This window comes from Macaca nemestrina, chromosome 8, assembly GCF_043159975.1.
Source record: "Macaca nemestrina isolate mMacNem1 chromosome 8, mMacNem.hap1, whole genome shotgun sequence".
Taxonomy (NCBI): Eukaryota; Metazoa; Chordata; class Mammalia; order Primates; family Cercopithecidae; genus Macaca; species Macaca nemestrina.
The window spans coordinates 45,155,881-45,180,770 of NC_092132.1; the positions used below are offsets into that span (position 1 = coordinate 45,155,881).

Consider the following 24,890-nt stretch of genomic DNA (forward strand, 5'->3'; position numbering starts at 1 on the left):
AAATACCTGATTTTGAGTCCCTATTCTATCATGTTATAAGGATTAAGTGAGATCTTTAATGCTATTACTAGCAAAATTCCTAGTACACAGTAAACTTGTCATTGCTCTTACTTACTATTCTTCATCTCTATTTCCAAAGTTTTGCTTTTTTAAAAAATCAGATAATCATTCAAATATTTAATGCACCTATGTGCCAGGTACTGGAGATTTATTAATGAACACAAGACAAAAATCTCTGACCTATTGGAGCTTACTGAAGCCTTTGAAACACACAGAGGACCCCCCCTTTTTTTTAAATTAAAACCTCATTTTTTATTTAAATCTGGCATAGGGAATATTGGTAAATTTCTGAATATTTGGTTTTTATAAAAATGTTTAGCCACGGTGCCAGGACCATAGGCATATATGTAGTATTTAGCCCCTTTTATTATATAACACACTTGAAATGTTCTTTTCCAGAAATGCTAGATGTGAAATTATGAATTTTTTCTTTTGCATTTGTTATGTATAAACATGGCCATTTTCTGTATCTGACATTAATTTTACTTAAACATACAGTTTAACACACCTTGAGAAATACTGTACTTACCACAGAGTAGAAAAGAGTTCTACCTGACCTGATTTCCATTTAAGATCTCTTGGGGTTTCTGACCTAATATTCTTTCCACTCTTGAGGGCTAGGACTGATCACACTTGTTTAAAGGACGGTATTTCTAAAAATCCCACTTGAGGAGGGGCCCAGACGGCCAAATTTGAGTGCTGTGATTTAACCAGAGTGAGTCTCACTAGACAGCTTCTAGAACATGCCAGTCCTCACAGGTTCAGAGAAAAATACAGCCATAGTTAAGGAGAAAAATTGGGGGAGGGATCCCAGTGTGCAAGGAGAAGCAGCATAGAAGTTGCCTTGAATAAAAATACCTGATTACCTTCTGCCTTGGAGTCCTAGTTTGTACATTGTCTAGGCAGATAGCAAAAAGTCGTTGTTTTGGTTTCTATCACCTGTTTTCAGTTGGCTGAGGCCACCCTGCTACCAGCACACATTATCCCTGTCATCCCATGTGAGTGCTTCTGACTTTGCTGGGGAGCTTTGAATATACAAGAACATTTATTATACTGGGACGTAATTAGTGATTTATTGTCTGTGAGCCTCCCAAGGATCCTCCAGAAAAGTTCGTTTTTGCTTTTGGAACCACAGGCTAACCTCATGCTCAATAAAAAAATTGTTCAATGAACCAGCCTGACTGTATGCCACTAGCATAACTCATATACTTTTGGGTAATGTAATCAACTATAATTGGCTTTGTAAGCTTCAAGCTGGTTTGCTATGACATTTAAATGGCTTTCAATGATATCTTACTCTGGTGGAGAATATTGTTCTTAATAGATTAAAAAAAATAGGGCCATAGGCTTAGGGACTAAATAACATGTATTTTTAGAATTTTAATTAATGTCTGTGTAACTCTCATTCTCATCCAACAAAGATGTGTTTTAGCTATACCTTGACCATCTTTTAACATGCTGGAAATGCTTTTGTAGACTGGCCTTTTACAAATTTTGCAGAGACCACAGATCCTACTTAGATTTTATCCAGAGAAAATAAGTACATGGGACTTAGAAAACAGATTTGGGGTATAAAGAGCCATAATGAATAAACTACATTTCAGGGGAAGCTGTAATTCATGACTAGTGATAAATTATATGTGTTAGAACACACATACATAAGCATATTCTAAGAGTTAATAGCTTGAACTGAGAGTGCTATTTTTAATTTATTCTTCCTAACCATAAAATTAATCCAGGTATATTTTAACACTAAATAATTCAGTATACTATGTGGGTAGTTCTTTGAAGTTTAAAAATCACATTTCCTGTGTCTTCTGACAATGTAATAAACTTTAAGCATTTCAGATTTTGAATTTTTTGACTAGGGATGCTCAACCTGTATATTACTCCTGTACCAAACATTGTTAATTGATACTAAGATCTTTGGTGGTGTTTTTATGAGTCAATAAAAATAACATGCTTTCCCTCCACCCTCATTCAAGACCATGTTAACATATGACCCAGGAGACATGTCAGCTTTCTCTAGTTAGTTGACTAAAGAATGTGGCTTTGGATATGCAGCCAAAATGGCTTGCTAACACTTCATCCCTAAATTGGGGACAGACTTCCCCAATTAGTCTTAGGCATGTAGGCCTGAGAACAACCGAAGGCCTCTCCTGCAGCATGTAGTGGAAAACAGAACAGAACGCATCCTGTCTGCAGGATGCAAATCCTAGAAAAGGGAACCAGGAGATGAGCCTCACTTTGTCTAGACCTTCTCTCAAGTATCTTAAGTAAGTTATTCCTTTTTCACTGGAATAATCAAAACGTTAAAGTAGAATCATGAGCCTCTTGATTCTGATATAAAACTTGACTGTTCCCCTTAACTGGATCAAATAATTTTGTTATTTCTGATTATATTTTCTTTCTGTTCTTACTTTAAAGATAAAGTTATTTAAAGATATGTTAAAAGCTTTATGCTTTAAAAAATTATTTTGGACTTACAGATACTTCTTCATTCTCTTTTAATTGACAGAAGTGACATGAGAGACAGTGTCATTTTTTAATCAAAATATTTATTGAGACTGTCATGTCTTTCTTAGGATTACATTTCGTGTTAGGTATTTTTTTTTCTTCTTTCTTTTTCCTTACAAGGAATTTGCTCCAGGTAGAATATATCACCCTAGCTGGTATCCCTACTTGCTTGATGTTATCAATAGTATAATTTGTAAAACATTAGTACTATGAAATTCTCCCAGGAGATATTATAAATGACTTAATTTAAATAAATTAAAATACTGCATACTATGTACTGAACATTGGTATGTTAAAAATTCTTTTAGCAAATCCTATAATAGAAAACAAAAACTTCTTTAATTTTACTTGGCATTTTCCTAACTTGACCACTGAGTTCTTAGTGTGGATCACCTGTTAACAGTGCAGTGAACAGAAGATACTTCTGGAGAAACTGCTGTTTCAGCCCCTTCCTGTCTTCCCCACTTTCTTCCTGTCCATCCACTCCTAGGTTAAGCATTTCAAGTACAGTAGCTAGAGACCTTCAGCTGAAGGATAGAGAAGGAAAGTAAGGCTTGAATTAAATAATGGACCATAGAAAGAAATGGAACTAACCACCAAACTAATGTTTGGGTGTTGTTTGAGCCAGAGGGGTTCAGTTATTTCTGAGACCTTCTATTGAGCCTGTTCTTTTTCCAAATAACACATTATAGCAGAGCAGAGAGACTCATGGAATTTTCTGTAAAGCAAGGGTTTTGTATTTAATTTAGTTTTACCATTTGCTTCCATTATAATTTGAGAGTTATTTTTCAATGGAAAATAAATTTAACTCCCACAAAAGGAAAGTCATCTTCGAGAGGCCTGACAAGCTGTTTTCAAAATGTGTGAATGCTAGGTACATTTAATTTCTTGATATATTACAGAACTTGCCTAATACTGTTATGGTTAGGATTGAATACATATGAATGTGAAACACCTCCATAGGAAGTACTCAGTGAGTGTTAGTGTAAGAAAAAACTACTAGACAAACTGCTCTAACTTTTGTCATCAGATTATACATTTATGAAAACATTTGGTCAGTATTATTAAAGTAATCCTGTTTTTCTTTGGAATTTGTGTAAATTCAGTAGACTTGAATGTTTAGTTCTAGGGGAAGGACATCTTAGCTTTTCCATTTAAAAAATACTGAGACGTAGCATAAAATGTTGGTACTTTAACATTTGAGTACACATAATGTGCCGTGAACTAAACTCTCCTTTTCGCTGTACCCCTGTAACCCTGCCTCTCCTGTCTTCCTCTCTTCTCTCCCCATCTCTCTTCACAGACACACAAACACTACATATGTATAATCTTATTTTAATCTCACAACTCTTATTTGTTATTTCCTAGTTTTGGGGATATATTTTGACCAAATGTCAGGTGGTCAAAGTCAGATATCTCCATCATAGTATGATGAACTTCTGGGATACAAGAATAAATGGAAATTTTTATTTAATTTTTAAAAACTAGCAATCAAGGGCAGGGCACTGAATGGATGTTTGTTCAAATCCAGCCCTGCCCCTCAGTGACTGGCCAATTCACTTTATTTCTTTTAACTTCAGCTTCATTATCAAAGTGGAGGAATTACGATTATAAGTAATCAGAGAGAGTATAGAGATAAAGTGCTTTAAGATAGCTATCTTAAGAGATTGGAGTTACGAAAAATTCAAAAATGAAATCAGAAAGGAAGCCAGGAGTGGTGGTTCACACCTGTAATCTCAGCACTTTGGGAGGCCAAGGCCGGCAGATGAGGCCAGGGAGTTGGAGACCAGCTGGCCAACATGGCAAAACCCCATCCCTACTAAAAATACAGAAAATTGAGGCTGGGTGTGGTGGCTCACACTTGTAATTCCAGCACCTTGGGAGGCCGAGGCGGACGGATCACTTGAGGTCAGGAGTTCGAGATCAGCCTAGCCAACGTCAAAACCCCGTGTCTACTAAAGATACAAAAAAAATTAGCCAAGCGTGGTGATGCGTGCCTGTAATCCCAGCTACTTGGGAGCTTGAACCTGGGAGGCAGATGTTGCAGTGAGCCGAGATTGTGCCACTGCACTCCAGCCTGGGCAACAGCGAGACTCCATCTCAAAGTAAATAAAAAATGAAATAAAAATACAAAAATTGGCCAGATCTGGTGGCTCACGCTTGTAATCCCAGTTACTTGGGAGGCTGAGGCATGAGAATCACTTGAACCTGAGAGGTGGAGATTGCAGCAAGCCAAGATTGCGCCACTGTGCTCCAGCCTGGGTGGCAGAGTGAGACTCTTGTCTTAAAAAAAAAAAAGAAAGAAAAAAAAAAACTGGCAATCAAATATTAAATGTTTGACATGATAATGCAGGATTGGTAATTTCCCCTACACTACCAGCTATTAGTTTGCTCCTGATAAATATACCGTGTGTGTGTATATATATATATTTTATACTATCTATTTAAAAAATTCTAAATAGATGTTCACTTTAACATCAACACTATTCATATAATTCAAGAGAAAGTTTTATAGTAATATATTTTATAGGAGGAACACTGTATTTGGTATGAAGTTTGGATAAATCTCAAAAATCTTGTTCTCTATAAGCAGCCAGTTTCAATGAGCTTAAGTCTCTAGACTCAGAACTGTAAGGAATTATCATCTGAAAGCAATTTATGAAGCTGTTTTGAAGTTTAATTATCGAGAAGATCTGAACAGAGTTAGAAATAAAAGGAAAAAATTGAGAAGAAAATATGCTTTAGTTTCACAGTTTTCTCGCCAAACCCCTTCATGTTTTTATGGAAATTGTACCAGATTTTGGAACTTGTCATGAAATTTTTAAGGGGCAATATTGATTGTTCTCCTTTTAATTCTTCTTGTCAAGAAGAAGCACTTTTTTTAAAAACTTAATTCATTAATTTTTTTTTTACTTAAATCATTAAAAATTAGGTCAGTTCTTAAAAGTTTGTGTAGTGCTGTGAATACTAGTATATTGAGCAGCCTTCTACAAAGGTTGGAATTATATGTAACCGAATTTCTATTAATCTGCCTTGTATATTTTTATAAATATTATTTGCTCAGAAACGATATGTTCTTCCTAAATTTATATAGGCAAAGCACTCTTAGTGTTCATATTAGCTGTAAATTGTTTTCCTATTTAATTATTTGAAAGTTAAGCATGTAACTAAATTTGGCTTTTACAGTCATCACAAAGATTATAGCATTTTACTCTTGCAACATACTGGACATTTAAGTTATCCAGTAAAATTTCACCATATAAAGTATTTCTATTGTTAAGTTATGTCTAAAGTGCCAACCAATATTTATTTTAAGATGAGTATTCAGATATTAATATTCAATCCTAATAACATAATTTATATTATTTATGTAGAAATGATTGTCACTTGTATGATCACGTGGTCAGTAGTCAAGCACAAGTGCAGGGCTATGAGAAATGTCATCAAAGCAGCCATTTGCTTATTTGGCATTCTAAAGGCCAAGGCCAAAGCTGAAGATTATTTTGGCTGAATACTGAGGCTAAGCCAAACTAAAGTGAATGCCTGTTTTATGTATGAGAAAACTTAGTTGTAGGGAGATTATGTAATTTACTTAAAATTACACAAATAATAAGTGGTGGAAGTAGAATTTGAACTGGCCATGCTAAAACCTCCTTGCTGCCTTTGTAAATTGTAACCAACTTCAGAAAATAGTTTTGGCATTGTCTCCTGCATACACAGATTTCTCCATTCTGCCCCTCCTCTTTCCTTCTTCCTTCGATAAAAGGTAGGTAGAGAAAAAGTTTGGAAGAGAATGCCATTTCCTTTTCACTGACATTATTGTTTTAAAACAAAGACTACACTTTAGTGTATAGATCCTTTAGATTATAACTTTGATTTTAAAAAATGAGGTCTTTTTTCTTTATCTGGGACTGCAATGAATAAGCTGTCTTGGGAATTTTAAAGCTCAGGGAAATGAAGCTTTGTTAAATGACCCATTGCTGATTATACATTGCCTTTAATTCAATCCTGTTTGAACATGTGTGTGATAGAGAATGGTAATTAGATAATTGGTCTTTCAGAAATAAGATGGAATTTAAGATGTATTTAAAGAGTACATGGTACTTGGGAGGCCGAGGCGGGCAGATCATGAGGTCAGGAAATCGAGACCATCCTGGCTAACATGGTGAAATCCCGTCTCTACTGAAAATGCAAAAAATTAGCCGGGCGTGGTGGTGGGTGCCTGTAGTCCCAGCTACTCAGGAGGCTGAGGCAGGAGAATAGCTTGAACTTGGGAGGTGGAGATTGCAGTGAGCCAAGATCACACCAGTGCTCTCTAGCCTGGGCAACAAAGCGAGACTGTCTCAAAAAAAATAAATAAATAAATAAAGAGTATGGTACTAAGGGACCAACAAGTCCAAAAATGGAGGGAACTCCTTGACTCTTAAAATCCTGCACAATTTTATAGAGTATCTTGAAACTTAATTGCAATCTCAGTTACAGTTATTACTTAAATTTTATTGCCAGCTCTGAAAACTCCCCTAAATTTCCAGGCAAAAGGAAATATTTAGTATTTATAAAAGACATGCATTGATAAAACTTGATTGTTGCTGCTTTCAAAGGGAACTAGAAACTTCTAGAAATTTTTTAAATGAAAGTTTTATAGAGGTAATGGTAGATTCACATACAGTTGTAAGAAATAATTCAGAGATCCTATTACCCTTCTCACTGTATGTCTCAGTGGTGCCATTTTGCACAAGTTATAGAACAATATCAGAACCAGGATATTGGCATAGATACAATCTACCAATCTCACTCAAATTTCCTGATTTACTTCTAGTTATTTCTGTGCAGTGTATTTAGTTACATGTATTTTATCACGTTTAAGTTTGTGTATCCACCACCACAGTCAAGATACTGAACAGTTCCATCACAACAAAGATCCCTCATTTTACTCCTTTTTTTTTCTTTTTCTTTTTTTTTCCGGTACAGTGGCACAATCTTGGCTCACTGCAACCTCTATCTGCCTCCCAAGTTCAAGCAGTTCTGCCTCAGCCACCCAGGTAGCTGGGATTACAGGTGTGTGCCACCACGCCTGGCTAGTTTTTTAAATATTTTTTCGTAGAGATGGGGTTTTGCCATGTTGGCCAGGCTGGTCTTGAACTCCTGACCTCAAGTGATCTGCCCGCCTTGGCCCCACAAAGTGCTGGGATTACAGGTGTGAGCCACCATGCCTGGCCTGTGTTGCTCTCTTATAATCACATGTACTTCCCCCGACTCTTTCCCTGACCCAATCCCCATTCCTAATCCTTGGCAACCACTAATCTGCTTGAATTTCAAAAATATTATATAAATGGAATCATACAGTATGTAACATTTTGAGATTGACTTTTTTCACTCGGTGTAATTCTCTGAAGATTCACCTAAGGTGTTACTTGTGTAAGTACTTTTTTTCTTGATGGTAGTGTGTATGCACTATAGCTTATTTAACCATTTACCTTTTGAGGGTCATCTGGGCTCATTCCAGTTTTGGTTATTATGAATAAAGCTGCTGTGAACATTACATGTTTTTGTGTGAGCACAAATATTCATTTGTTTGGGATAAATGCCAAAGAATGCCCAGAATTTAAGTCATAAGTTTTTAAAGTGTCAAAAATATTAAGTCAGATAAAGGTGTTCATGCTAGTCATGAATCTACCGTTCTCAGTCTTTAATCTGAAGCAAAAAAAAAGAAACCAGTTTTTTTTTTTTTTTTTTTGGCAGGAGATTGGCACCAAAGACCACTTTTGCCATGTATCTTACAAAGAAAAATGTGTGACTTCTGCATACCTACAAGATTATCACAAAATTTATAAATTGGCACAGTATGCCATTACCTGACAGTTAAAACTTACCTTTAGTCATTACATTTTTAAACAGGCATTCTTTTTTTCTTTTAACTTTTTCCACTTTAACAAGTAATTGTAGAAAATCAGAAATGTATAAACATATAAACAAGAGAATTAAAACCCAATACCAAGAAAACCATTATTAAGATTTTTGGTGTTTTTCCTTCTAGTCTTTTTTTGTGTGCATACAATACTGTATTAATTTAATATGTTTTTTTATAAAATTGGGATTAGGCTAAATGCAGTTTGGTGTCCTACTTAAAAGTCAAAAGTTGAGGGAGAGGGGCAAGAGTTGGAAAACTACCTGTCAGATACTATGTTCACTATTTGGGCAGCAGAATCATTAGAAGCCCAAACCTCAGCGTCATGCAATAGACCATGTAACAAATGTGCACATGTACCCCCTGAATCTAAAAAAAAAACCCTGAAAGTTAAAAATTGAACTTTTAAAATATTTTATGCCATTTATATATCTTCATTCGTAAACTTCATTTTCCCCCATTTTTATATTGGTGAGATTGTGCTTATAACTGTTTGCTAATGTATAAATAGAAAATGTTTTTCAGGAATAATCTTTAGTTGGATACTTATTGAAATGAGTATCTCTTGTTTTATGTCACATTTTAAATCATTTTTCTTGTTCTTTCAAGATATGCTGTGATAGCATTTGGATGTGCCAGCTGTCCAAAATTAACTTGTGGGCGAGAGGGCTGTGGAACAGAGTTTTGCTACCACTGTAAACAGATTTGGCACCCCAACCAGACCTGTGATGCTGCTCGACAAGAGAGAGCCCAGAGCTTACGTTTGAGAACTATACGTTCTTCATCCATTAGTTATAGTCAAGAGTCTGGAGCAGCAGGTATTTATGTCTAATTTTTTTCTAATGAAATATTTGACACAAAACACTAGTTATTTTAACTTTTTAAAGTTAAGTATTCCTGTTTTCCTTTCACTTGCCAAAAGTGTTTTTAAGTGCATTTCTATCCCAGAAGCACTCATTCTTTCCTGTGGAAGAAAGTGGTTCTGAAATTAGAAAGATTTTATTGTTCAAGAAAAAAGGAAAAAAGGAAGTGTCATGATAATTTATGTAACTGGTAGCCAAAGAGGGTCTGAAACTGTTGATTATAAAGGTATCTGTCCAGGTGTGGTAGTCACGCCTGTAATCCCAGCACTTTGGGAGGCTGAGGCGGGCCAACCACTTAAGGCCAGGAGTTTGAGAACGGCCTGGTCAATGTGGTGAAACCCCATCTCTACTAAAAATAATTTATATTCCTGCCAGCAGTGTATTGAGATAATCATGTACTTTATGCTACTAGAAAAAAAGTCTCATGAAGCTTTAACACAGAATATTCGACATTTAATACTTTTGTTACGTAAGTGTATTTTTATACTTGCTTGCTGATTTGTTTCTCTTTCCTAAAGATTTCTGGAACTCAGTAGTATTAGTATTAATTTGTAGGTATGGGTCCAGAAGCAATTCAGAGAGGACCTGAATGTACCTAAACTGTTCCCTAAAGAGTCAGCAGTAGCCACTGGGTAGTTCACTTGGAAATGATATTCCTCTCCTCCAAGTAGGGGGTGTGTATTTATTGGTCACAGAATACACAGACATATAGAGCAAGAGAGAATGACTCTGGAATCAGACTGCCTGAATTCAAATCCCACATTCTCTGCTTATTCCTTGTGCAATCCTGAGCAAGTTACTTGTCTCATCTTTAAGATAAAGATACTGGCCAGTCATGGTGGCTCATGCCTGTAATCCCAGCACTCTGGGAGTCTGAGGCAGGCAAATCACTTGAGATCAGGAGTTCAAGACCAGCCTGGGCAACTTGGTGAAACCCTGTCTCCACTAAAAATATACAAAAATTAGCCGGGTGTGGTGGCGGGTGCCTGTAATCCCCAGCTACTCGGGAGGCTGAGGCAGGAGAATCATTTGAACCCAGGAGGCAGAGGTTGCAGTGAGCCGAGATTGTGCCACTGCCCTCCAGCCTGGATGACAGAGTGAGACTCCGTCTCAAAAAATAATAATAATAATAAAAAATAAAGATGCTAGTAATGCTTATATCCATATGGTTGAAATATTTCCTGGCTCATAATAAGTGCTTTTGCTATATGAGGTAGGGGACCTTAGAGAAACCACAGTCACTTTCTAGAGATTTAAGTATGTCTGGGCTATTATTAAATTAAAAAATGACAGAAATGGCTTTTATTATTTTTTAAAATAAAGATCATGATTTAGTTATCCAAATGAATATTGGTCTTCCTCAACGTAGCCACCATGGGAGTTTTTGTGTTTATTTCAGCAGTGCTTCCCTGGAATGCCTCATTGGCATAACCTTTAGGTTACGTCAGTTTAATATCAGTTTGATTTCTGAGAATGACTAGAAGTTCCTTTAGAGCTAAGTCTAACAGCTAGAGTATCATACCAGGTTGGATTATTGGTTTCAGATAGATGCAGAGTGAGATGTGACTATATGATCATGAGTGATTTTTCTTTTATATAAAGGAGATTTGAAGGTAATTATGAAAGAAAACCTTACCAAATGCTTTGAGCCAAACAATAACATTGTTGGAATAAATAGTCTCAAGGTGATTGTTTTAAAAAAAACTTTATTTGGAATTTGTTCCATGTTTGTTTAAAAATCTTGGTGCAATGGCTCACACCTGTAATCCCAACACTTTGGGAGGCCAAGGCAGGAGGATCGCTTGAGCCCAGGAGTTCAAGACCAGCCTAGGCAACGTGGCAGGACTCCTTCTCTACAAAAAATTTAAAAAATTAGCCAGGCATAGTGATGGGCACCTCTGGTCCCAGTAAGCCAGAAGGCTGAGGTGGGAGGATCGTTTGAGCCTAGGAAGTCAAGGCTGCAATGAAATGTGATTGTGCCACTGCACTGCAGCCTGGGTGACAGAGTGAGACCCTGTTTCCAAAAACAAGAGGAAGAATTAAAAGTGCAGTGAGGGCCGGGCGCCTTGGCTCGTGCTTATAATCCCAGCACTTTGGGAGGCCGAAGTGGGCAGATTGCTTGAGCTCAGAAGTTCTCAAACTTCAGCAGCCTAGGCAACATGGTGAAATCCCGTCTCTACTAAAAATACAAAAATTAGCCATGTGAGGTGGTGTGCGCCTGTAGTCGCAGCTACTTGGGAGGTTGAAGTGGAGGATTGCTTGACCCCAGAAGGTGGAGGTTGCAGTAAGCTGAGATCGTGCCACTGCACACTAGCCTGAGCGATAGAACAAGACCCTATTTAAAAAAAAATAAAAAAAGTGTAGTGAACTTGGCTTATCACAGACTTGTAGAAAGTTAAAAAGGAAGCTCCCATCTAAATGGTTTTATTACTCTTATTCTAGATATTTTGGTATTGTTTGTTTTCTGTATCATGATATGCTGAAAAACTAGTTTTACTTTTATTATTAATTAGTATAATAATTAGGTTTTTTTTTCCCTAATTGGTTACAGAAGATAAATGTGTGCTTAGTTACATAAGGTACATTAATATTTGTGTTTATAAAATAATACAATATTTATAGTATAATGTTTACATTTGTCTTTAAATTGTGACAGTAGTGCATCCACTTGAGGCTCTTTCTTATAGCTACTAGGTTTATGCACTTGGAGTTAAATTTTAAATGAACCACATATGTTTCATTTTTGTTACTGTAGTTTTCCCGTTTTATAAAAATAAACTATTTAATTGGCTCCCCACTCCTGCCTGTGTCCCCTTACCACTACCACCCTAAGAGATAATCTTTGTTAACATTTGAGGACATGGTGACTTGTAACCTGTTGTTTTTTCTTAATATGACAGTGGCCCATATTTTAACAGTAAACAAACAGATAAAGAAGACAAAAGCTTAGCCAAACACTGTAAATAGAAATGGGAAGCTTTTTCATATGAGGGAACTGTGGCTTAACTGATTCTTGGGGAATGGGGGATCAACTGACCCTAAACAATTTCATTTAGGATTTTTGCATTATGAGAGTATTTGGAGAGAAATATGTCATCCTATAATGTGCACAGTAAATTTTTCCTAATTTGTTGCTTTGAGGAAAGACAAAGCAAACTAAACAGCCTTTCATAGGTAAATAAGTATAGAGAGTGAAAGATGTGGGTATAAGTATATAGAGACCTATCAAAAATACATTGCTTGTGGTATTAATTCTCTAACGTGTAATTTTAGCATATTAAAAGGCTTTTTTATGTTTTTAGAACCGTAGGAATAAATGGGGATGTTACCTTAGTTTGTTCCAAAGATTGCATGCATCAGTACCAAAGCTTGAGTCTTTTTACTCTTCCGTCTTATTGAGATACCTACTACTTGAGCATACTTGGGTATGAGAAAGTTTATCGATTAACATGCTGCTTAAGCGGATAGGATTAGCATTTCTTTAATTTGGTATACTATGTGCTGTATCAGGCGTAAAAGCCAGCTTTTTTTAGTCATACCCCAATGTTTAAAATTGTTAAATGCAGACTTTATGTTCTTTTAATCATTTAAGTCATGACATGAATATTTCTAGTTTGTATATTCTAGTAATTATCAATTGTCCTGGTCTGGCTGCTTAGGGTATCAGTTTGCTCAAAATTGCTTGAATCATTAAAATAAATACTAATTGTGAGCATTGACCAGATCTTAAGTTTAAAAAAAAAAAAAAAAAGCATCTTTGGTCCTAGAAGAAGCACTAAGGAAACCTGAATTAACTGATAAAGCACAGGTAAAGTTTGACCATAAAACTTGTAGAAAGAATGGAATATAGCTTAATGCTTATAATGTAAGACATTGGAGCAAATACTTAGATTCAGTGATTAGCACTATAAATATCTTTACTAGACTGTGAGTAGTTGAAAAATATAGCTGGCTAATAGTAATTACAAGTTACTATTTAAACAGATGCCAACATGCAAAATAGTTATAATTTTCCTAAAGTTATGTTATACTTGATTTTAACTTGACACCATTGTGCATTGTAACCATATTATTATACAAGGAGCATATACCAACAACAGTTGAGTAAATGGGTGAATAAATGAATAAAAAGGATAAACACAACTAATTTAAAAGTCATGAGCATAACTAACAATGATTGCTTTTATTCTGAAACTGTTTTCCATGGTATAACGTTTATAGCCATATGACTCTTCCTTAATTTCTTCCTTCCTTCCTTGTATTTTGGGTACTGATTCTTTGCAAGGTCCATCTCTCTTTCGTGTGAAGTAAAATACTGGGAAAAGGCTGCTTTTCTAAAGATACCTGTTTTGCTATTTTTATAGTGCTTATAATTGATGTGATTAGAATAAATACACCTCAGATTAATATCAAATTGTCACCTCCTGTTAGTGTTCATTCACTAAAGGAATAGTATACAGAACGTGTACATTTGAATTAAGGGAAGATGGTTAGAAAAGTTCTAGAACCAGGAACTACCACTCAGAAGACTTCTATGGGACCAGGACAAAGACAAACTTTACATAATTCACAATTTGCTAGAGCTGTCCTTGATTCTCCTTTCTCTTTTTATTCTTTTGTTATTCTTTGTTCTCATTGTTTCACTACTGTGTTTAAAAAATGTTTATAACTTGATATTTTAATGTAAAATATGTTCTCTTAGAAGGGAAGAAAAAATGCTTTATATGCTAAAAACAGCAGGCTGAGGCTATGAGTTCACAAACTATCTACATCTTAAGATTTTTTGGCAGTGCTACAATTGGTAAACTGCCAGAAGTTATTTTTAGACCAGTTTTATATGCTTAATAGATTTCTCTATGTTCCCAATAGCTGATGATATAAAGCCATGTCCACGATGTGCTGCTTATATAATAAAGATGAATGATGGGAGCTGCAATCACATGACATGTGCTGTTTGTGGTTGTGAGTTTTGTTGGTTGTGTATGAAGGAAATCTCAGATTTACATTATCTAAGGTAAGCTTATAGGAGGAACTATTTATATGTAAATATAATTTTATATTGTAAGACAAAATAACTTAAGTTTGAGTTTTATAAGATACTTAAAGGGATTGGTTTTATTCTAGTTAAATAAATTTAAAAGAAACCAAGTTATTATGCTAGTCATTTGGAATTAATAACTAGTCAAAATAGGAAATGGATATTTCCTTTTTTTGTTTTTGTTAAACTAGAATGCTGTTAAGTATGTAATACCCTGTGTGATTATGCTAGACTATAAATACTTTAATTTAATTTTCCCATACATAAATTTTATCATTTAGGCTACAGAGTGAATTTATGATATAATCAGATAATTAATGCCTAAAAATACAAGTTTTGCACTAATTTACTGTTAAAAAATTAACGTAAGGGTTTGAGGGTAATGGAGGACTAGGGATAAATTTTTAACCTGAATCTCAGTTATCAGTATCTTGTTAATATAATTTATAGTGGTTCTTACCTTATACTTCCATTGAATTTTCCCATACATAAATTTTATCATTTAGTTTATGATATAATCAGATAATTGATGCCTAAAAATATGTATGTTTTGCATTAATTTACTATTAAAAAACTGACTTAAGGGTTTGAGGGTAATGGAGGACTAGGGATAAATTTTTAATCTGAATCTCAGTTATCAGTATCTTTTTAATAAAATATATAAAGTATAATATAAATTATATAATATCTAAATTATATAAAAATTATAATATAATAAATATAATAAATAATAAAATATAACAAAATAAGATACATCAATATCTTGTTAATATAATTTATAGTGGTTCTTAGTTTAATGAACTCAGAATTTAAAGGGGAAAAAAACTCCTAACTATGAGAAGTTTTTAAAAATAGTCATTGCTTTAATATATTGCACTAATTTGTTGTTGTGGTGTTTTGCAGCAGTTATTTACATTATAATTTTTTCGATTAGTCCATCAGGATGTACTTTTTGGGGGAAGAAACCCTGGAGCCGAAAGAAGAAAATATTGTGGCAGCTGGGAACACTGGTTGGTGCTCCTGTCGGAATCGCTTTAATAGCTGGCATTGCTATTCCTGCAATGATTATTGGCATTCCTGTGTATGTGGGCCGCAAGGTAAAATGAATACTTCTTGTTAGTCCATTATCTTATTCTAAATCTTTAGGTGTATTCTTGTAGTATTGATGATTTTTGGGTTTTTTTTTTTTTTTTTTTTTTAGACAAAGGGTATCTTTAGTTTCCTCAGTGTAAAACAGTTACTCTTTTTTCATGAATGTTTAGTGTTTGGCAAGCATATATAAATATGTATAAAGCAGACTTGCTTTAAAATGTTGCGAAGCTGAAAATTTTAGTGTGTTTATATTGTAAAACTTTGAGTATAAAATATTGAAGGATACACACCTGAGATTTTTCTATAGGTATATCCTTGTAAGGTCAGGTCTATCAGATCTTTTTAATGAAAGTTAATAGCTAAATAACACATGCCCTCAGGGAAAGAATGATTAGCCAGTTCTTGAATTATTTCTGCTGCAGTTCAAAGCTTGTTTTTTGGATTACTGCTATTAATAAATACACTATTTTGCAAATTATTAGAATCTTGTGAAAGTCCAAACACCAGTGACTACCACTGGTCTCTAATTGATGAATTATATTTCATTAACTAAGCAAATAGTTCTTTTGTTAAGGATTAATGGGATAATTTATGAGGTCCTAAGAAGTCTGTTGTTGCCTAAATTAATAGAATCTCTGTATTGAGAAGAAACTTTCAGTAGGAGATAGCTAAAAGAAAAAAAAAAGAAATTTTCTTTGGTATCCAAGAAGATCAAAAAAGTTAAAACTTTTTTTAAAAAATAAAAAGAAATTATCTAATCCCAACCTTGTACCCAAGCAGAACAAAGGGATAGCAACTTTTAAAAAGGGAATTAACAGGCCGGGTGCTGTGCCTCACCCCTGTAATCTTAGCACTTTGGGAAGCTGAGGCTGGTGGATCACCTGAGGTCAGGAGTTCAAGACCAGCCTGGCCAACATGGTGAAACCCCATCTCTACAAAAAATACAAAAAAAGACTAGCCAGGCATAGTGGCAGGTGCCTCTAATCCCAGACTCGGGAGGCTGAAGCAGGAGTATCACTTGAACCCGGGAGGTGGAGGTTGCAGTGAGCTGAGATTGCACCATTGCACTCCAGCCTAGGCAACAAGAGCAAAACTCCATCTCAAAAAAAAAAAAAAAAAAAAAGGAACTAACAAGCAGGGCATGGTGGCTCACTCCTGTCATCATAGCACTTTGGGAGGCTGAGGCAGAAGGATCACTTGAGGCTGGGAGTTTAAGACCAGCCTGGACAACATAGTGAGACCCCAATCTCTCTGAAAAATTTAAAAATTATCTGGGCATGGTAGTATGCACCTGTAGTCCCAGCTACTTGGAAGGCTGAGGTGGGAGGATTGCTTGAGATGGGAAGGTGGAGGCTGCAGTGAACTGTGATCATGCCACTTCACTCCAGCCTGGGTGATAGAGCAAGATCCTATCTCTAAAATAAGAAAAGGCTCTAAAGGTTTTCATACCGTGTGATAGGTGTTGTATGTACTTTTACTCATTTTAACCCTGCAGCAACCTTGATATTTTTGTCTCTGTGTGTTAAAATATTGAGGTTTAGGAAAGTTTATGTAATATATCTTCAGTTACACAGAAAGAAGCAGAGCAGAGATTTGAACTCAGAGGCATGAATTCTTAATATGAGTTCCCTGATTAAGTTTCATTAGCTATTTGGGAACTTCAGTCATGGGGAAACCACCAACTCATGAAGCAACCCATTCTGTTGTAAAATGGCTACTAATTGTTACAAAATTCTTATGTTGAGTCAGATCTGTTTCCTTTTGTTTCATTTGTTTCTGTTTCTAACTTCTGGGACCACACTGGGAATAAGGTTGATCCTCTTCTGTAAAACAGCTGAATTTTTTATATTCACCTTACATTTTATAATCAGAAAAATAACATATACTATTTCTTAAAAATTAGTTTTGGGACTGATGACAAACATATTTATAAGCCACATATTTATTTCTGAAGGTTTTAAGTGAGTAAACTTGAACTTTAAAAAATGTTGGGCTGTGTGTGGTGGCTCCCTCGTCTGTAATCCTAACACTTGGGGAGGTTGAGGAGGGAGGATTGCGTTAATTCAGGAGTTTGAGACCAGCCTGGGCAACACAGTGTGACACCTTGTCTCTACAAAAAATTAAATAATTAGCTGGGAGTGGTGGTGCGTGCCTGTAGCCCCAGTTATTGAGTAAGTTGGGTGGGAGGATTGATTGAGCCTGTGTGGTTGAGGCTGCAGTGAGCTGTGATTGTGCCACTGCACTCTAGTCTGAGCGACACAGAGAGAGACCCTATTTCCAAAAAAGAGAGAGAAAATTAAAAAATTCAAAATATAGTAGCTGATTATAATTTTTCATGTAGTTATTCAAATCAAGGTTTTGCTGAAAGCAAAACTATTTATTCAGGTACTTAGAAATAGAAGGGGAAGAGAGACTGTTGTACCACATGTACCTACAAATAATTTATAGAGGACAGATTATTTACCTCATTGTTTAGGTCATAGGGTACAGTTACAGGTCTTCTTTTTTTAAACATGTATCCAAAGGTTTGTAAATGAATGAATTAGTTTTCCATTGAAATAATGTTCTGTGGTGCTTTGGGATCCCAATCAGCCCAGGAAAACCTACTAAGTCAATAAAGTACCCAAAAGCTGAGCCTTCACTTAACAATAAAAAGTACAGAATGTGGCAAAAAATAGTAAACAGAAAATTTAAGTTGAAACAGAAATAGTGGAATGATATGATCACTGTAGTCAAACATTGGTGCTTGAGGCTGAAAAATTTTCTAGAAGACTCCTTTCTTTTGGCAGCCTACCTTTGAAGTCTGCTCCATCCGTTGTGCCTTTTCTCTTCTTCAGTGCTAAGTTTCCCAGGAATGGGAGTGGGGAGGAGCAGGAATTAGCTGCAGTGCTGAAGGATAATGAAAGGTACCTTGGGAAGGTCTGCCATCTCTGCCTGCATGGACTGTGTAGGGAAATGAGGAGGCTCATTGACAAGGAACCTCTAGTCAATGCTGGGAAATGGGATTCTGACTAGGAAATAGAAAAGTTTCTTGTCCCATACATGCATCACCCACCTCCCACCGCAACTTTTCCACTGTTTTCCACAGCACTTATCATACTTTACAGCCTTCCAAAGGCCAAAGGTATTATTATACCATGTAATAGTAGATTATTTTATAAGTCCCACCTGTAATATTGTTTATAAGTCTTTTTATTTTAGAGAGTCCACATACTTTTGAGGCTGTTTTGAATTTGTCTTGGAACAGAGGGGGAAAATGTACTTTATTAGCCCTTGCAAACCATGAAAATAAAGATCTCAAAGTTCATGTAATTTCACAAGCCACTTTTTAATCACTGCTTCTATAATGATACCAAATTCTACTTATTAACACCTGTCCTGTACAGAGATTGCTGAGTGAATTCAATCCTGTCCTCTGGTAGCCATTATTTATCATCTTTTTTCTTTCTCTGCCGTTTACTTTGAGCTATAAATGAGAGCCCTGGAATTTGAGTCATTTGTCAATATTTGTCTTCATAAAAAGGATCTGAGAAAAAATAATACTGTTTACTCATACTTGTTTATTAGAACTGCTTTTTAAGGTCAATTTTTTAAAAAGAAACCTTCCCTAGAAGCCAATTTTTACCATTTAGAGAATCTTCTTTAGAAAGAAACCTTTAGAATGCTAGAGTTATCCTGTTAGTGAACCATGTAACTCGTAACTGTGTTCAAAATAATAATCTTAATTTCTTCCTCTTTACTCAATACATAATTACACTACTCTTGATTAAAATTATAGAGACTACTTTTACTCAAGACTTTTAAAATTAAGCACAAAGTAAAATCCATTAAATCACTGTCTTAAGCAACTAATTAAAAAGGAGCAAATTATTTGTGAGAATATACTAATAGTTTAAGGACACTAGTAGGTTTACCTTGAACTAAGATACTCAGCTACGAACTTTTATGAAAAATCACTTTAGCAAGTATAGGTCTTTTTCAACTAAGTTAAATTGTAATGTATTTTCTCTTTAATCCCCCACCCCTGTTTTTATTAATTCAAGATTCACAATCGCTATGAAGGCAAGGATGTTTCAAAGCACAAACGGAATTTGGCCATAGCAGGTGGTGTAACGTTGTCTGTAATCGTGTCTCCAGTAGTAGCTGCAGTGACTGTAGGTAAGAAAATGCTGGAAAGTACTAATTACCTAAAATTTTATGGAGTTAAAGTTTTATGGAAGGATTTTTTAAAAGCAAAGTGTTTGAAGATAAGACTTACCTTTTTTTTTTTTAATTTGAGGACAATTTAAATTGAGCCTACAGTAAGTCTTTCCTTGGTTAAAAGTATTAGAGATTGAAGAGCCTAGCCTTAAAGTAGTTGGTAAATTGTTAGTGGCTGATACCCTTCCACTCTAGCTCCACCCCAAGTACAGTTCAGAGGCCGGGCACTTCAAAAGAGAAAAGTTTACATCTCTGTCTTTTTCTCCTCATGTGCATTACCTGAAAGGCTGGGAACCTTGAATTTGCTTAACAACTGGGTAACTCTACTTTTGGCAAATGTTCCAGCCAATTCTTCAGAACCCTGGCACTTTTCTCTGTATGCCTCTGTTGAAAGGACTTTCTAAAACTCATGTTTCTGTAAGTTATTTTGTTGTTGTTTGTAATGATTGATTTAATTTCTCTTTAGGTATTGGTGTTCCTATTATGTTAGCTTATGTCTATGGCGTTGTTCCAATTTCTCTTTGTCGAAGTGGAGGTTGTGGAGTCTCAGCAGGCAATGGAAAAGGAGTCAGGATTGAATTTGATGATGAAAATGATATAAATGTTGGTGGAACTAACACAGCTGTAGGTAAGTCCTTTAAGCAAAGGAGGAAAATGTGCTTATTAACAGTGTAAGTAGTGGGAAGGCCAGAGATAGCATGCAAGTCAGAATTTCCATTGCCTTCCTTTTACTAGGCCTAATAGCATTAATTCAGAAGTACATCAGTGAATAAACTGCTAAGGAGGAGTATGGATGAAAGAGGTGGGGGTAATTCTGGGTACCTGACTTCTAATTGGAATGTAATGTCTTAGATATCATAAACTTTTCATCTTAAATTTTGCCTGAAACATTACAAATAACTAAGTAAGGGATATGAAGAGGAATACAGTTCATAAAAGAAATATGGATGACTAATAAGTCAAAAATATCTTCAACTCAATATTATTCAAAGAAATGTGAATTAGGACAGTAACAAGCAAAGATTAAGAAGAATAAAAAAGCCTTCATAGACTGTCCGTAGGAGTATGTCAATAAACCTTTTTTAAAAAGTGCATGTTCTGTATTCTAGCAATTATTATTTTAAAAATTTGTCATAGGGAAATAATTAGGCAGATGTGTAAAGATAATGCCTACTTTCTTACCTCTCATTTTCTCTTGAACTGACCTCAATCAGATTTTTGTCCCTACCACTCCAGAATTTTGTTTCTACTATTCACTAAAGCAGAGTCACCAGTGGCCTCCATGTAACTTAATACAGTGGTCAGTTCTTGGTCCTCATCTTAATATAGCAGTATATCTGACATGGTAGAGACTCTGCCCTTGTTGAAATACTTCACTTTCCTTCTGGGAAACCACTTCTTACCATATTTCCTGGCCACTCCGTCTCATTAATCTTTGCTGGCTCATTTTCCTCTTCTGACCTCTAAATGTTTGTTACCCGGAGCCCAGTTCTCAGAATTCTTCTCTTATGTATCTACACTTTTGCCCTAGATAATCTCATCTATTAAATAATATATAGACTGACCTCTCCCCTGAACTTCAAGCTTGCATGTCTGACTTTCCTCTTTAATCTGCACTTGAATGTCTGACAAGAATTTCAAGCTTAACTTGTCTACAGCCAAATTCCTTGCTCTAAAATCTCTTCTTCCCTCCATCCTCCTTAACTCAATAAGTAGCTTCTCCATTCCTCCTGTTGCTTGGACCAAAAACCTTCACTTACAATGCCTCCCTCTTTTCCTTCTTACCCTACATCTGATTGATCTGTCAGCACATTCTGCTGCTTCCTTCAATATTTAGCCATAATCCAACTACTTCTTATTCTCTTCACTACCCTTCCCTTAGACCAAGCTACTATCCTCTTTCCTGGGCTATTGTAATAGCCTCTTAACTGCTGTATCAACTTGTCAGCTTCTATTCACTGTTCCGTAGTGCAGCCGTAGTCACATGTCTAAACCCTGTCAGATTATGACTTTCTTACACTCAAAACTTCCCCAGTGGCTTCTAACTGTACTGGGGAAGAAAATCCCAAGTCCTTATCATAGCCCAAAAGGTCCCACATGATCTGCCCCAACTATGTGTCTGTGCTCATCTCTTGTCACCCTCCTATTTTATACCATTCTTGCTTGATTTTTGAGGGTGCCAAGCATGCTCCTACTTCTAGGCTTTTAAACTTGCAGTTCTCTGCCTGGAATACTCTTTCCCTAGAAAATTTCATGACTCACTTTTTTACTTCATTTGTCTCTACAAGTATTACCTTATTAAAGAGACCTGTCATATAAAATGGCTCACAGACATGTACGTACATGCACTTCTCATCAGTCTCCTCCCCTTTACTCTCTTGTATTTTTCCTCGTAGCATTTATCACCATGTGATTGGGTATATAATAGGAACTCAAATATTGGTGCAAATAAATGACTCCTTCAATACAAAATGTGTGAGAGGTACTGTAAAATTGGCACATAGTGTTATCACATCTTAATAGTAGCTTGTAGACAGAACTGTGGGATATATCTAGAAATCAACTTTTAGCCTATTGTTATTGACTTAGAGAATAATAAGCTCTTTAAATGACACCCTTAATGAAAATTGTCACATAATTTTCCTCTAAAGTCAGCTATATTTTGTAACAGATTCTTTATAGAATTCCTAAATCTGGGTTTTCGAAAAAAGAAATTAGTGACCATTTAAAATTGTTGGCTCTTTTCCCACTGCTTCTAGTGGACTAGCCTGAAAAAAAATAATTTTCCGTGTCTGTGTATATTTTATACCTTATAAAACGCCCTCTCTGAAATCATGGAGGAATTTAAGAAGGAGAAAATTGATAATCATACTTACTTAGTTTCTTTGGAATATTTGCATTTAGACACAACATCAGTAGCAGAAGCAAGACACAACCCGAGCATAGGGGAGGGAAGTGTTGGTGGGCTGACTGGCAGTTTGAGTGCAAGTGGAAGCCACATGGATCGAATAGGAGCCATCCGAGACAACCTGAGTGAAACGGCCAGCACCATGGCACTAGCTGGAGCCAGTATAACGGGGAGTCTGTCAGGAAGTGCCATGGTAAACTGTTTTAACAGGTGTGTGTTTTGGTTTGGTTTGGTTCTGCCTTCTGGTAACTACAAATTACTGATTAGGTGAGAATTTTGAACATAAAGCATGATGATTATATATAACCCTACTATGTCAAGGTTCAAAATAGTACTGTTAAAAATGAAATTTGGGGCCAGGTGCAGTGGCTCACGCCTGTAATCCCAGCACATTGGGAAGCCAAGGCAGGTGGATTGCCTGAGCTCAGGAGTTCGAGACCAGCCTGGGCAACACGATGAAACCCCATCTGTACTAAAGAAATATAAAAAATTAGCCGGACTTGGTGGCATGCACCTGTAGTCCCAGCTGGTCGGGAGGCTGAGGTAGGAGGATCACTTCAGCCTGGGAGGTGGAGGTTGCAGTCAGCCAAGATCACACCATTGAACTCCAACCTAAGTGACAGTGAGACCCTGTCTCAAAAAAAAAAAGAAAAGAAAAAAGAAATTTGGTGGTAGATTTCTAAATCTAAGCAATAACATTCTGCCAATTTTTTCACTGTCCTTGTCAGATTTTGTATTATAAATCATTGCTGCAGCTGCTTCAATAGACATTGAAGCAAAGGCAATACTTAAGCCTAGATCTTACCTCTGTGGGTAACAACAGCCGGATGTTAGGAGATGGGACTTCGGCTGAGTCCTGGGGAACAGGTGGAGTCAGGACATCCAGGAATGTGTGAACTGGGACCGGGATCATCGGCTAGGGTCCTTTTATGTATTAATGCTTGCTTACTTTGTTCTCACCAAGTGTTTTATCAATAGCCATACAGATAAGTAGGAAAAATTATCTTCCCCTGTTTCTCTTTAATTCACTACTTTTCACTTAGGCTTAATAGCCTTGCCTTTTTTAAATGTAGGGGAGAATACATGAATTAAAAGATAAATTAGACATATTTATCTTATTTTTCGGTAGTTTGCATTTTAAATAAAAACTCTTTGTTATAGTGGTATATATTACCTCTTTTTAAAAAGGCAAATGTTGGCTGGGTTCAGTGGCTCACACCTATAATTCCAGCACTTTGGGAGGCCAAGATGAGAGGATAGCTTGAGGCCAGGAGTTTGAGACCAGCCTGGGCAACATAACGAGACCCTGTCTCTAAAAATATATATAAATAAATAAAATATCAAAAGGCAAGTGTTATTTATAGAGCCATTTTTTAATATAGATGCCCAGGATTTTTGGATTCATTGGTCTGTCATGTTTAATGATTAATACTGTATTCTAACTTTGTGTTTTGCATTGAAACATTACAAAGTGCTGTATCCTGAGTTGAGAATAATGGAGTACATTTAAGTGAAAATCCTTTGTGTCTTTTTTGTGTTATTTTATTACTACTTTACTTGGCAGACAGCTAATTTTTCCCATTTTATTTGGATGACTGGTACTATGCAGTGTGCTGCAGTAGAATTTAAATTAAATAAAAGGAAAATTTTAAAAAATGGTTCCTAAAATAGCTTCTGGTTACTGGGGTTCTTAACTGAATTATTTAAAGATACATATTCCAATAGTGCTGATATTAAATATAATTTTGGTGATTTCATACCCCCCCTTTAAGGTTGGAAGTACAAGCAGATGTACAGAAAGAACGGTACAGTCTAAGTGGAGAATCTGGCACAGTCAGCTTGGGAACAGTTAGTGATAATGCCAGCACCAAAGCAATGGCAGGATCCATTCTGAATTCCTACATCCCATTGGACAAGTAAGGAAAAAACTGTTATAAAATCGAAAGTATTTTTAAAATTAATTTAAAAGGAATAATTCCTATCATTAGACAGATTACCAGTGAAAAGTGATTACCAACTGTTAAATTCTCTGAGAAAAGGAAACAGTGAGCTGTCCAGAGTAGGCACATCTATATAGATCATAAAGTGGATTTGTGGTTACCAAGGGCTGGGAGAGGGAAGAATGGGAACTAACTGCTAATGGGTTCAAGATCTCTTTTTGGGATCATGAACATGTTCTGAAGTTAGGTAGTGGTGATAGTTCCACAGCTCTGATCACAACTAAAAATCACTGAATTGTACACTTTAAACAGGGGAATTATATCTGAATAAAGCTGTTCTTTAAAAAAAAAAAAGTAGCATAGT

General features: G+C 35.8%; 1 protein-coding gene across 10 annotated transcripts in view; it reads left to right on the forward strand.

Annotated features, from left to right (window-relative positions):
* LOC105476058 (ring finger protein 19A, RBR E3 ubiquitin protein ligase) overlaps window positions 1-24,890 on the forward strand; it is a 116,157-nt gene that overhangs the window by 26,439 nt on the left and 64,828 nt on the right. For all 10 annotated transcript variants that reach the window (XR_011606853.1, XM_071067949.1, XM_071067950.1 and 7 more), the window contains exons 3-9: window positions 9,095-9,303; window positions 14,218-14,362; window positions 15,321-15,483; window positions 19,522-19,636; window positions 20,145-20,306; window positions 22,583-22,796; window positions 24,359-24,502. Coding sequence is in view for 9 of the 10 variants with exons in the window: in XM_071067949.1 (XP_070924050.1) it covers window positions 9,095-9,303; window positions 14,218-14,362; window positions 15,321-15,483; window positions 19,522-19,636; window positions 20,145-20,306; window positions 22,583-22,796; window positions 24,359-24,502 (1,152 nt within the window). In the remaining variant the exon portion in view is untranslated. The remainder of the gene's footprint in view (window positions 1-9,094; window positions 9,304-14,217; window positions 14,363-15,320; window positions 15,484-19,521; window positions 19,637-20,144; window positions 20,307-22,582; window positions 22,797-24,358; window positions 24,503-24,890) is intronic.